The 13,586-nt window shown below is 38.0% G+C and overlaps 1 protein-coding gene across 1 annotated transcript in view; it reads right to left on the bottom strand.

Annotated features, from left to right (window-relative positions):
- LOC117481925 (C-type lectin domain family 4 member M-like) overlaps nucleotides 1–7,507 on the bottom strand; it is an 80,967-nt gene extending 73,460 nt beyond the window's left edge. Inside the window, exons 1-3 of the mRNA XM_034129862.1 lie at nucleotides 7,342–7,507; nucleotides 6,944–7,000; nucleotides 6,232–6,297 (exon numbers count right to left, since the gene is read on the bottom strand). Coding sequence (XP_033985753.1) covers nucleotides 6,232–6,297; nucleotides 6,944–7,000; nucleotides 7,342–7,429 — 211 coding nt within the window. The 5' untranslated portion in view covers nucleotides 7,430–7,507. The remainder of the gene's footprint in view (nucleotides 1–6,231; nucleotides 6,298–6,943; nucleotides 7,001–7,341) is intronic.
- Nucleotides 7,508–13,586: the final 6,079 nt, after the last annotated feature.

The raw sequence follows: 13,586 nt of genomic DNA, 5'->3' as shown, positions 1-13,586 counted from the left end.
CCTAACCGGGACCACAAGCTGCTATCCTTCTGGACGGCGCCGATGAAGGTCACCGCTCAACTGGGGTCAGCCACCTTTCGTCTGGCCGACGGATCACGGTGGCATGCAAGCCAGCTTCGGAAGGTGGCACCGCCCCCCATCGTGGACCCATGGCCCAGGGAGGACGGGGACTTTGCTTTTCCTGATGAGCTGTTGCAGGGTCCAGCCGGGTTCCCACCTGAGCCGGTTGAGCCAGTGGTTCGTCCTGAAGCTCATCCGGCCCGTGTCCGGGTCAGACCAAGATACTTGGAGGACTATATTGTGAGCTTGTGATTCTCAGGGGTAATGTTCAGAGCATAGTCTGTTGCGTGGCAGAATAATCCACATGGCTATGCTGGTGACTGGCAGTCTACCCAGTTCATCTAGAGTAGATAGCTCAAAGTTAATTGGGTTCCTTGTGGGGGGGGGTAAATGTTATGTATGTGTCACATCAGGTGTGACTGTGCCTTTAAGATGGCACCGGGAGTTTGGGGATGTGTGAACCGGATACAGTTGGTTGTTGTTGTGTTGTCATGGCAGCGTGTGCAATAACGTGTTTAATAAACGGTCAACCTAAATGTCGTAGTCCATAGTCTAAATATATACAACAAGGTCCCCTTTAATGTTCACAACTCGCTTTCTGTTACAACCTCTGCTGCAGCTTTGACGTATTGATTCTTGTGTACCTTGTGTAATTTTGACTTTTATTCACAATTCACACTTTTTTTTTTATTCCAAAGCAAATCATCATTATTGTTGTTTATCAGTGACACATAATGCAAAGACATTTCATGTTTTTTAATTTGTTATTATCTGAATGACTATACTCTACCCTTATTTATTTGCACCATAACTGGTTATCTCTGTACTTAGTTATTAGTTTGAACATTTTTCATAATATCACTTAAGAGTTTGTCCAAATGTACAATGACATTATCACCAATATCCACTGTAAAACAAACCCCTGTAGTTAACTTACATAATCATCCAGTAGTATGCCAACAAGTACTGAGATTACTTCTTTACAACACACTCTGAATTCTCTTTTAAATACAAAAATGTGAAGCTACTAGCAAAGGTGGTTAAAGCTTCTGTAAGTTTATATAGATCTGCTGAATCATATCAGAGTGTTGTTGGGGTCATGTCCCCTTTATAATATAAAACATTAGCATTTGTACAAAACTCGTTGGTTTATTCTTTCATATGGCAGTGGGATTCTGGGCCCTTGCAGGTTATTTATAACATAAACGTAAGATTCTACGATGAGAGACACTATATTATACTAGACCCAGTAATGTCTGCAAGCGGATGTTTGCATGCACTCCAAATATACCACTATCTAAAAGAGAACATTAAAAGCATAGTTTAGCCAGAAGGGAGAAGATGTGGTTAGGGTACAGAATAGCACTTCCCTCTATACTGTGAGAACTGCTCTTCACCAAGAGGACTGTCTTATTTAAAAATAAATGGCGCAACATTAATTTCTCATATGACTTATGACTCATTTATTTTGAATAGAAAATAAAATTAGTACATCTCTAAGACACAAAACTAGGACATGATTTCAAGTTTAAATAATAGAATTTAAAAGCAGGCAGCCGATATTATAATTGCAAAAGCAGAGAAAAGACACTTTTAGGAATTGCAATTACAGTTTTTAAAAAGTGAACATTAATCCTAAATCTGAGACATGACGTGACTCCAGATATCTACATGAGAGTCCAACCCCTCGCCCACCTGGAACTCCACATTTGAATTTAGGCTGAAAATGAGAAATGCAAGTTGTTCCTGTTTTTTTCATCATCGTTTTGTGGGACTAGATGTGGAGTTATGCCAATCTCTTCTCACATATCCATCGATTTGTATCACTGCAATAACTATCTATCCAGCTGTTTCTTACATCTTCGTGAATTATTTCTGCGCAGTCTTCGTCCATCTTCCAATGTCCATTTGGCTCACCGGTGTACCAGTAGCTGAAACCCCCAAAGACAACATAATAATACATTTTAACCTGACATCAACTCAAAATGCTTTTTTGAGATTGATAGAGATAGAAAAATAAATGTCTATCCTATGTTTGGTTTGTTATCTGACATGAAATAAGCTTTTAAAGGACAAAATGTATGACATAAAGCTGCAGAGCGAGTGTCTGTCACAGCTCACCTTGACAATAGAAAAGTGAAATAATGAGTGAACCTTGTGGTCAGCGGGGTCCCATCGACCCACTTCCATCTGCCCTCTGTCTCTCGATCAGTGAGTCCAATCCACACCTTCTTACGAAAACTTGCTATGTATTCCTTGTCGTGGGGAGAAAAACGCACAATCACAACCACAACCACAATAGCCGCGTTCACATCGGAGTACTTTTCCCTGTACTTTTCGCGTTTAGTTCCGTTAGTACCCCTTATGTCGCTTTCACACCAAAAAGAGTACTGAGTGCCGGGAACTTTTACCCCCATTTTTAGTGCCTGCTGAGAGATGGTACTTTCCTGGGGGAAAAAAGTGCCCCAGTTCTGATTGGCTGGGCGAATTACAAACCACGCTCCGTAAAACTCTGAAATGTTTTGTAGAGCCGCCATTTTATTATCCTCGACATTAGCATTATTAGCATTAGTATTCGCCCAGCGCACAAACGCAGAGAGACTACAGTAACTTATGGCAACACAAAATAAAACATTGGAGCGGTGGAGATGAGGAGGTATCGGCGTTCTAGCGATTTACTCGGAAGGCTTCAGTAGAAGCTGCTGGGAGTCCCAGTCTCTCTATATGGCGCTGGCCAGCATGTGTAGTTCTGGGGGGGCGTTCGTTCCATTTCAAAGAGCTGTTTGGCGCTCGGCGTAACCTTGGCGCACTGCCACTCCAACATCCAATCCCAGAGTTTGAAGATTAATCACGGGGTTTGTCAACGGGACTGTAGTCCCAAACGATAGCTGGGGATTATGGGTAGTGTAGTGTCTTCGGCCATCCTAAACTCTGATTTTTTTTTCGGATTTCATATCGCATTAACACCATATCCCGACGTGCATTGCGGCTAAAACATCCAATCAGCGAGCTGAGGATCTTTCCTACGTCACTTTACAGCCCCGCCCACTTTTGGGGAAACCAGCTGTCATTTGAACGGCGATCAAGCCTGAAGCCACAGAGCTCTTCTGTTGTATACTGTCCTTTCTTCGTAGAGGAAGTACAGAAACACGTAACTCTGGATTTGTTTTAATGTTTGAGGTGCAATAAACGACACAGCAGCTTTTTGGCATGTTAAAACTATTATTTTCTGCCTCGCAGCTGGCGAAATTACAGCCTCGCCTACTGATTTTAATGTAACCATAGGATATCGAGCCCGATCGTCGATTTCAAATGTGTGCTCTAAAATGATATTTATAAATGACTATTATCATTATTATAAGCAAGACAATAAATGGCAAAGATATGTAGAAAATAAACGTATTTGAGATAAGTTCATAACAAACGTAATGTGGGAGAAAATATGTTTCTAGAAGATATGTAGAAAATAAACGTATTTGAGATAAGTTCATAACAAACGTAACGTGGGAGAAAATATGTTTCTAGAAGATATGTAGAAAATAAACGTATTAGAGATAAGTTCATAACAAACGTAATGTGGGAGAAAATATGTTTCTAGAAGATATGTAGAAAATAAACGTATTTGAGATACGTTCATAACAAACGTAACGTGGGAAAACATATGTTTCTAGAAGATATGTAGAAAATAAACGTATTTGAGATACGTTCATAACCAACGTAACGTGGGAGAAAATACGTTTCTAGCTAAACGTAATTGAGAATGCAGTTTAGTTCTGTGGGAACGTAATTTTTAGGAGACAGGGTTGCAGGAGGAGAAGAGGTGCAAAATTCCGGCGGAATAATAATAATTTTGTCCATAGAATAACATATAGTTGGAATGCTGTATCAGCATTCCCACTAAATAACCATCAACATCAACCACCTCCACCCGTCCCTCAACCCTAAGACCACCGTCATTTTTGTTCACACCCTGGTCACTTCCCGCATTGACTACTGCAACTCCCTTCTCTTTGGTCTCCCTCTCAAATCCATCCACAGACTTCAAATGGTTCAGAACTCTGCCGCCCGCATCATCACCAGAACCCCCTCCATTAACCACATCACTCCTGTTCTTCAGCAACTTCACTGGCTCCCCGTCAAATCCTGTATCGTTTTTTAAGATTCTGCTCCTCGCCTTCAAGGCCATCCATAACCTCACTCCTCTGTACCTCTCCAACCTCCTGCACATTAACACACCCATCCGCACACTCAGGTCTTCTGCTTCCCTCAACCTCCCACCACCTCACTGCACCCCCCTTCCGTTTAACCACCATGGGGTCTAGAGCCTTCAGCCACTCTGCACCCTGCCTCTGGAACTCCCTCCCATCTGACATCCGCAATACTGACTCTCTCCCCATTTTCAAATCACACCTCAAAACATATCTCTTCACACTCGCATATCCACCCTGATCATTATCCATCACACATCCTCTGTTTTTATTTATTTGGTTATTTGATTGATTTATATACTGCATTGTCTTGTTTATGTTTCTTATGCTGGTGTTCTCTATTGTGTATCTTGTTTTTTGTGTGTTTGTACGGTGACCTTGAGAGCCTTGAAAGACGCCTATATAAAATAAATGAATTATTATTATTATTATTATAAACCATAAAGAGACAAACTCAGAACATCAATAAACATGCATGCTGACCGACGGGCAGCGGCTAGTCAGTTAGCATGCTTATCTCTGCAGAACAACATATAGATGTTTTTAAAGTTACGTCAACATCCTAAGCTCTTCACATTCTGTTGATAATGATAGTTCATTTTTTTTACGTTTTAAATTTAAATTACTTATCTTACACATTTAAACAGAGGATATGATACAGCTGTTGTTGATAACGGTGATCACAATATTTATTTTCTTCACAAATATACGTAACTGAACCTAACATATCCTGTATAACTGATATGGTTCTGTTGAAAATAATGACAGCCTCTCCATTCAACAGGACAGTTTAGCAGAATGAATTTCCTAAAAACATGATATGGTGTTGGAATAAGAAAAGGAAACATGGATCCATACATTATCATTGATAGATTAACATAATATACAATGGGAATTCAATTCTATTTTAGATCTGGAGGCAAAATTGAAAATGACAGTTTCACAGCAAAACTCCCTGACTGAGGAGAGAGACAAGTTGAAGAGAATCAACCTCGGTAAGTATTAAGATGAAACTACTGCAATAATCAGGTTTTTGATCGGAAGGGGTATAAGGTATACTACATTGGTGGTGTATATGAAAGAAATAAAGGTGTATTTTCTCAGGCAGAACACGGAAGTGACACAAAGAAAACACGATTTGAACAACAGCCACAAAACAAAGAGCCAAGGCGTTTTCAACAACATCTGTTTCATTTCCTCTTCTTAAATGTGTAAGATAAGCCATCATTTATCATTAAAACGTAAAAAAAGAGAACTAACATTATCAGCAGAATGTGAATAGTATTGACGTGTCTTCAAAGACGTCTATGTGTTGTGTTGCAGAGATATCTACGGAAATTAGAATGCTAACTGACTAGCACCGCTGTTTCTTGATGTTCTGAGTTTGTATCTTTATGGTTTATTGCACCTACAATATTGTATGTTGCTTGGGATAAAAGCCTCAGATAACTAAAAAATAATATATTGTTACCTTATGTGATATTTAGAAGTGAATAAGTATTATTTACCCCTTCAGATCAAACCCCTGATTATTGCAGAAGTCTCATCTCAATACTTACCAAGGTTGATTCTCTTCAACTGGTCTCGTTCTTCAGTCAGGGAGTTTTGCTCTGAAACTTCAATTTTAGTGAAGAGGTTACCAACAAAATGTGATTATGTGCCCTAATAAACATATGATTCAGTTTAAAAACTAAATGTCTGAGCTGGCTTTGTTGAAAATAAAGCACACATTATTGTTCAGTAAAAGAAAATGTCTACAGGGATACATTTCTGGAAAGCTATCAAGGTAACTAGAGTTTCATACTCAAACAAGTTGTTTACCATTTGCACTTAAAGTAAGAGACACAAATTACGAAGACTTAAAAATAACAAAACGCAGGGAAATATTGAGAGCAGCTTGTAGAAAATACAGGAGCTCAATGATTCATTATAGTTGAATAGTTGACTTTATCATTGTACATACCATCCTTCACAGTTCTCTTCAGCTCATCTCTCTCCTCAGTCAGGTTTTTGCTACTGGCCTCCAGATCTAAAACAGAATTCCCATTGTATATATTATTTATGTTAATCTATCAATGATAATGTATGGGTCTATGTTTCCTTTGCTTAATCTAACACCATATGATGTGTTTTCAAGGAATTCTTTCAATTAAACGGTCACGTCGAATGGAGAAGTTGTCATTATTTCCAACAGGACCAGATGAGTTACACAGTATGTTAGTTCAGTTAGTGATTTGTGAAGAATTTGTGTTCCCTCTTACAGCCTTAACACAAAGAGCTGAGGCGTTATCTACATCAGATGTATCATTTCCTCTTCTTAAATGTTTAAAATAAGCCAAAATTAAAATATAAAACATAAAAAAATGAACTATCATCAACAGAATGTGAAGAGCCAACAGTGTTGACATTACTTCAAAGACGGCGATGTTTTGTGTTTCAGAGATATCTACGGAGATTAGCATGCTAACTGACAGGCAGCGGCTAGTACGTTAGCATGCTCACTGATCTGCATGTTTCTTGATGTTCTGAGTTTGTATCTTTATGGTTTATTGCACTTAATGTAAGTTACTTTGGATAAAAGCCTCAGATAAATTAAATGTAATCAATTGTAATATAAGGTGATATTTAGTACTGTACAGTATACCCCTTCAGAACAGTTTCATCTTAATACTTACCAAAGATGATTCTCTTCAACTCGTCTCTCTCTTTAGTCAGGGAGGTTTGCTCTGAAACTGTCATTTTCAGTTGAGAGGTTACCAACAAAAATGTATTATTTCCAAGCTGATTTTCTTTAAAATCATCCCAGCATTAAAATTATTGAGTACAAAGAATTGAATGGACATTTTCTCTGATTAAACGTGTTGAACGGGATATTGATTGAGTCAAATGTGCAAATTAAGTTTTATATACATTTAAGGGTCATATTGTTCACCCTAATGAACAGTGATATGTTTCTCGAAATAATTGAGGGCTAGTGATCCTCATATCTTGTAAGATAATCATCTAAACAAGGTCGTTAACCACTTGCACTATCTGGCTACAGAAGTGAGAGTCACAAATTAAGAAGACTTACAGAGAGTGAGACGCAGGGAAATGTTGAGAGCAGCTTGTAGGATACACAGGAGTCCCAAACTCACAACAAGCAGTCTGTTCATTTTCATTCCTGTGTGTAAAACACCAGATTAAACTTTTCACTTAATTACATTAAAGTACATTCTGTGAGGTATATAAAAAGTCTAACCCTGTCCAGGCTATTTCGGTAGTAATGTTGGGCATTTAAACATGGGATTAATGGAGAATGACTCACTTTTGGAGCCAGCCTCAAGTGGCTGTTTAAATAACTTCATACTAAGAATGACATTAGTCAACATTTCATTTATATACCATCTATTAATGTGTGAAATTCTGAAGAAATGTATAAAGTATAACGATGAAAAGGGAGCATACTGTACTTTGTTGACGTTAACATTGAATGTAAAGCAAACATCACATTATAAACACACACAGCTAAGATGAAGTTCACAAAAATAAAACAATAGCAAAGCAAAATGTAAAAAAATGCAAAAGTGGTTTACACACATTTTTAGATAAAAGTGACATTTTATATTTATATAGATAATATTATAAATGTACTTGTCACTGAGATTGAGCAGATTTTGTCTTCTAAAAATCTATATACTTTGTATGAACTTAAAGGTGGGGTAGGTAAGTTCGAGAAACCGACTCGAGATCGCTAAAATTTGAAAATACACAGCCGGAAAAAATCTGCCACTTCCTTACAGAGCCCCTCCTCCAACACACACGAACGCGCACATGACCAATGAGGGCACGAGATAAGCTTGTGCACAGATGGAAGGCTGACAGGCAGGTAGGCCATCCAGTTATTTTAGCCGGGCCGGCTAAAATGATTGGTCGTGCTTTTTACAGTACTACGGCTTCCACAGATTAATTTTTGTATGGATTTTTTGTCAAAGCACTTAAGATATTCATTGCTATCGGGATGTTAAGAGCATTCCATGGAATATAACAAAAAGTGTATCTCGAGCCGGTTTCTCAAACTTACCTACCCCACCTTTAAAGTGGACCTATCATGCTATATTATAATAATATAGTGTAGGACCATACCTATATAAGGGATATTTATACTTTTTTTTTTTCAAAATACCAAACAGATCATGCATTTTAGCCATGCCTCATTTCGCTCAATTTGAAAAAGATTTGCTCTGTTTTTGCAAGGGCTGATTCTGTGAGAACAGCACCACCTACAGGCCTGGCATATGTACTACAGCGTCTCCAGCGCTTTCGAACTCAATGGCCGTGGCTGTCTCCTCCTGATTGGTGGAGTTGGCCCAATAGCCGTAGCGCCACTTTCCTGACGTCAGGACAGTGTTCAAATCTGGATCAGTTTTTATCAGATCCGTTGCAGCCCCTGTTTTAGAGATTTGGGTATGGAGGAAAATAGAGAGGGTTGTGTTTTCTGACACTTGGTGAGTTCCCTGGAACACCGGGGAGACATATTCATGTATAAAAGACGAACAAAAGTGCATTTTGCATGATAGGTCCCCTTTAAGGTTTGAAATTGAATATAAAAGACAAGCTGTGCTTTACACATTGTTGTTAATGTTTTTTTTTTTGACTATGATTTCTGTCTTATCAGAGTGTCTTCTTAAATGGCACTTATTTCTAAACATATTCTTGTATTTAATGATTCTCTCAACTTCATCTCTCTCTTTCACACTCTCTTCTTCCTCATTTTTGAGTAATTTGCCTTTGTTCCTGAACTCATAACTTTCTGCTTTGCTGTAACTTTTGCAGATCCTTGGGTACCTTGGGTAACTGCAGCATCATATGAGTTTCTACTACTTGTAAAAAACTTTCCAAACAATGTAAACCATTTAAAAACCTACATTGACTTTAAACCCCCTTTAAAGTCAATGGAGGTTTATTCTGTACAGTTTTTAGGTGTTTAAGTGCTGCCTGAAAAGGTAGACTTTGGAACGCATTTAAACAAAGTCACAATTAGTAGTAACTAAGGAGTATTGGTGTAACATGTACGTATTTTTGCGGTATATGTATTATTTCATGTGTATTTTATTAGGGTTTTACTTTGAAAGCAATATATGTAAATACCAACTAGGGACATGGGTTGAATATTAGCAACAACTATAAACTCTCTGTTCATCACATCAGTTTCATGCTCATAATTGAAACTATGTTAAATTGCATGCCAGTAAGACAAGCTGAACATGTTTTTTTCAGAGCAGCCACAGTTAAGGTTTGTGAGATTCTCAGATGCTGTTAAATGTTTACACTTAATTGTGAAATATAAACTTCCTCTTCAAAATGAATGTGGCAGGAATGACATCCCTGAGGCCGTGGGCAAAATTCTCCTAATTACAGTTGTTTTCAATTGCTAAAACACATTTTTGACAACAGGGCTCATTTTCTCAAAACACTTAACACAATTCTAAAAACCACACACCCAAAGTGCAAAACACCTCGTTTTTCTTGCAAAATGAGGAACTGCACCCAAAACTACATCAACACTTCACCAAATGACACAAACTTCACTTATAGTACAAGACACTTTGTCCAACCAACTACACAAAGTAGTGATTTATCTAAAGCACACTCAAGTCTACACAAATATGTCCAGAGACAAAAATATACCGTTGTTATACTTTTATTTTCTCAGAAAAAAATTGGTGCAACCTTCATGCAGAACAAATAGTAACAGTTGTGCAAACAAAAATGATGCCTCAAACACAGTAAAATGTAAAGGAAAACTTTTAAACAAAAAAACAGAGGAGAGAAAAGTGCTTCGGGTGCATCTCGCCGCCTAGCTGGGTCTGGCCACAGCACCTCATCCACATCACAAGCAATATCTTCCCTGGCTAAACATCGAGAGAGGAAGCGTCTTGAGTGTTGTCCCTGGATAGCACTCACATCATTGTCATCACAAACATGTGCAGAAACACCAATATTCTGTTGAAACAAAACATTTGTATTTCTCTCCACAACAAAATGTATGCACAGCAAACACAGTTGCAGTTGTGTGAACCAAAAGTATGCTCTCTATCGGATACAGTAAATGGAAAAGACAGCTTTAACCGTTATGCTGCAAATAAAGTCTTCAACTGACTTCAGTTCATCCTCCCTCTCACTCTTATCTTCCCTCTACCTCTTCCTCTTGCTGCTATCCATATATCCATGTGTAAAAAGGTATTATGTGGAGCCTTGTTGCTTACATCCTGATTGATGAGTCAACAATAAAACATTTCCGTGTTATGGTCATTTGGCATGTGTATTTGTTGATTGGTTCATGTGTGTAGCATTTTTAATGGCAGTGTTTTGAAAATGGCAAACAAGTGAAAATGTGTGATTTCTGTGTCTTACTTAGAGAACCGTGTGCAGTGTTTAGCAAAAAGGGCCAAGTTGAATTGCAAATTGGGTGCAGAGCTGAAAATGTGTTTAGAGTTTTGGAGATTTGAGCTCAGGTTTTGCTCTTTGAGCGAGAGTTTAAATAATTAGGCTTTATGTGAGATTTGTGTGTGTTAGCAACTGAAAACAACTGTAAAGGAGACCTTTCTGCCTGACCTGTGAGCAATGAGAACGATTTAATGTTGCCACACTTGACACCCCAGTTATTCTACTTTAATCCTCAGCCCTTTAAAACAGTTTGCTCCCTCTGTCAGACATACCACAATACGGTACGTTTCTCCACTTTTTACTACATCTTCTCATGGAAGTTGTAAACATTGAAACTTGCTTCAATGCAAGGGTTAGGCAGGCTCTTTGTGGGCGCACCTATAGGGTTGCTCGGCTGTGTGTCGAGATCTCTGTGGGATATTTTCCAGCATGGCTTTGGGAAACATGTTGTTGCTAGGGTGCCCTAAGCCGTGTCTTAGTTTACAGTTTGTAATATATCTTTCCCATTCAGCTATTGAGTTATCTTATATTAAACTATTGCACTGAAACTTAATTGGCTGATGAATACATTTCTCACACTAAAGGATAACCTGTATCAGCTTCATGTATGTGACAAATTCTTATTTTAAGTAAGTTGTAATCATTAAAAAGTCATCCTAAGACAAAGCAAAGGTGATCTAGCATTGGACTAATCAGCCACCAAATCGGACAAAATCCTGTTTACACATTTTTACTCATTTTTAAATACAATTATTTCTATTGGTAAATCTTTTATCTTTATTATTGAAGATGGTATAATGTGCTGTACAAGTACAAATGCTTGACAGGGTATGTAAATGCTTCCCCTTCACCATATAAGTGGGTGCTTACAGTATGTGTTTTTATGCTGAGGACACGCAGCTGTGTCTCTCTTTAAGTAACCAACATAAGATACACAATTCATAGCTTCCTTATTTGATACAAAATACTCATGCCAATATGCAGACCTATTTCAAAAGACAGTTTTTACTGCAGTCATCATTCCTGTTAATACAGGCTCTTTCTTCTTTTAATGCATTTTATGTAAGCGATGGGGAACAAAATTCAAATTGTTTCTTCTGCAATTTCCCTTTACTTTACCCAAATAGTGTTTCTGTGTAGAGTTTCAGTTTAGGGCTGCTAACACAAAGGGGATATTAGCTGCAGAATACTAAAACTAAACTGCTACCGATAATCATTAGGAGGAGTGTGCCCTTTTCTCCCATTACTTAGTTTGAAATCACATTAGGAGGCAAGTTTTAAGGGTAATTATGAACAGGACAAACTTGTTTCAATTTACATTTACTGTAATGTCTTTCCTTTGCCTTTTTGTCACTAACCTTGAACGTTTTGTTAAAACCAAGCATAACAATTTACAAGCCTTATAAATGTCTAATTTGTTGGAAAGAATTTCAACATATTAGACAATAACAATAAAAGGTGAATAAAACCCTTAATATCTTGTAGAACAAGTGGGAATCTTTTTTGATAAATGTTATTGCAAAACCACAAATGAAGTAATATTTTACACTGCTTACATTTCTTATACATTAGACCTCATAATCATGAGTTCATCCCTGATAAAACAGCATCTTTGTGTAAGAGTTTTTTCCATTATTTAATGCTGTATTTTGTTGAAAATGCCTCCTTTTAAAAAACAAGTAACACAAACATTACCACAGTTTCCATTTGAGTTATACAAGAGGTGTTATGTTATTTTAACATTAAATACAACAAAATCACATATGGGTGTCTACTGCACGGTGACGGTAAAATGATTAACACGGCTTCATCAAATTACAAGTTCCCACCATTAGATTATTTATTGGAGATAAAATAAATAAATTAAATTGAATTATTGAGAAAGTGCTGCAGTTTATGGTTCACTATTGTTTGTGTTGGATGTCATTAATGCTGCACTGCACATAGTCAAAGTCCAGGTATTATTTAGAGGGCTGAAGTGTTTTACTGCCACCTGCTGGATGTATAAATAAATGGCGTGGTGTGTTTTCACTTAAAGTGGACCTATCATGCTATATTTTAATAATATAGTGTAGGGCCATACCTATATAAGGCATATTTATACTTTTTTTTTTTCAAAATACCAAACAGATCATGCATTTTAGCCATGCCTCATTTCGCTCAATTTGCACTTTTTTAGCCCTGTTTTTGCAAGGGCTGATTATGTGAGAACAGCACCACCTACAGGCCTGGCATATGTACTACAGCGTCTCCAGCGCTTTCGAACGGCAATGGCCGTGGCTGTCTCCTCCTGATTGGTGGAGTTGGCCCAATAGCCGTAGCGCCACCGTCCTGACGTCAGGACAGTGTTCAAATCTGGATCAGTTTTGATCAGATCCGTTGCAGGCCCTTTTTTAGAGATTTGGGTATGGAGGAAAATAGAGAGGGTTGTGTTTTCGGACACTTGGTGAGTTCCCTGGAACACCCGGGACACATATTCATGTATAAAAGACGTACAAAAGTGCATTTTGCATGATAGGTCCCATTTAAAGGACACCTATCATGCTATATTTGAACAATATATTCTAGGGCCATACCTATATAAAGTATATAAATATAGTTTTTTTTTCAAAATACCAAACAGATCCTGCATTTTAGCCATGCCTCATTTCGCTCCATTTGCTCTTTCCAGCACTGTTTTTGCAGGGGGCTGATTCTGTGAGCTGCAGCTGACCACGCCCCCCTGCAGGAGAGGGGAGCGTGCTCTGAACAGCTGCTGGGCTGTCAGAAGAGGGGGGAGATCTCCATCCTCCGTGTTTTATTATATTATTATATAGAGTCGTTATTCATTTGTTTTAAAGCTCAATAAATAACAAAGAAGACCTTTGACCGGCACTTTTCTAATTTTGT

The sequence above is a fragment of the Trematomus bernacchii genome, unplaced genomic scaffold (assembly GCF_902827165.1).
Source record: "Trematomus bernacchii unplaced genomic scaffold, fTreBer1.1, whole genome shotgun sequence".
NCBI lineage: Eukaryota > Metazoa > Chordata > Actinopteri > Perciformes > Nototheniidae > Trematomus > Trematomus bernacchii.
This window is presented reverse-complemented; position numbering and strand designations above follow the sequence as displayed.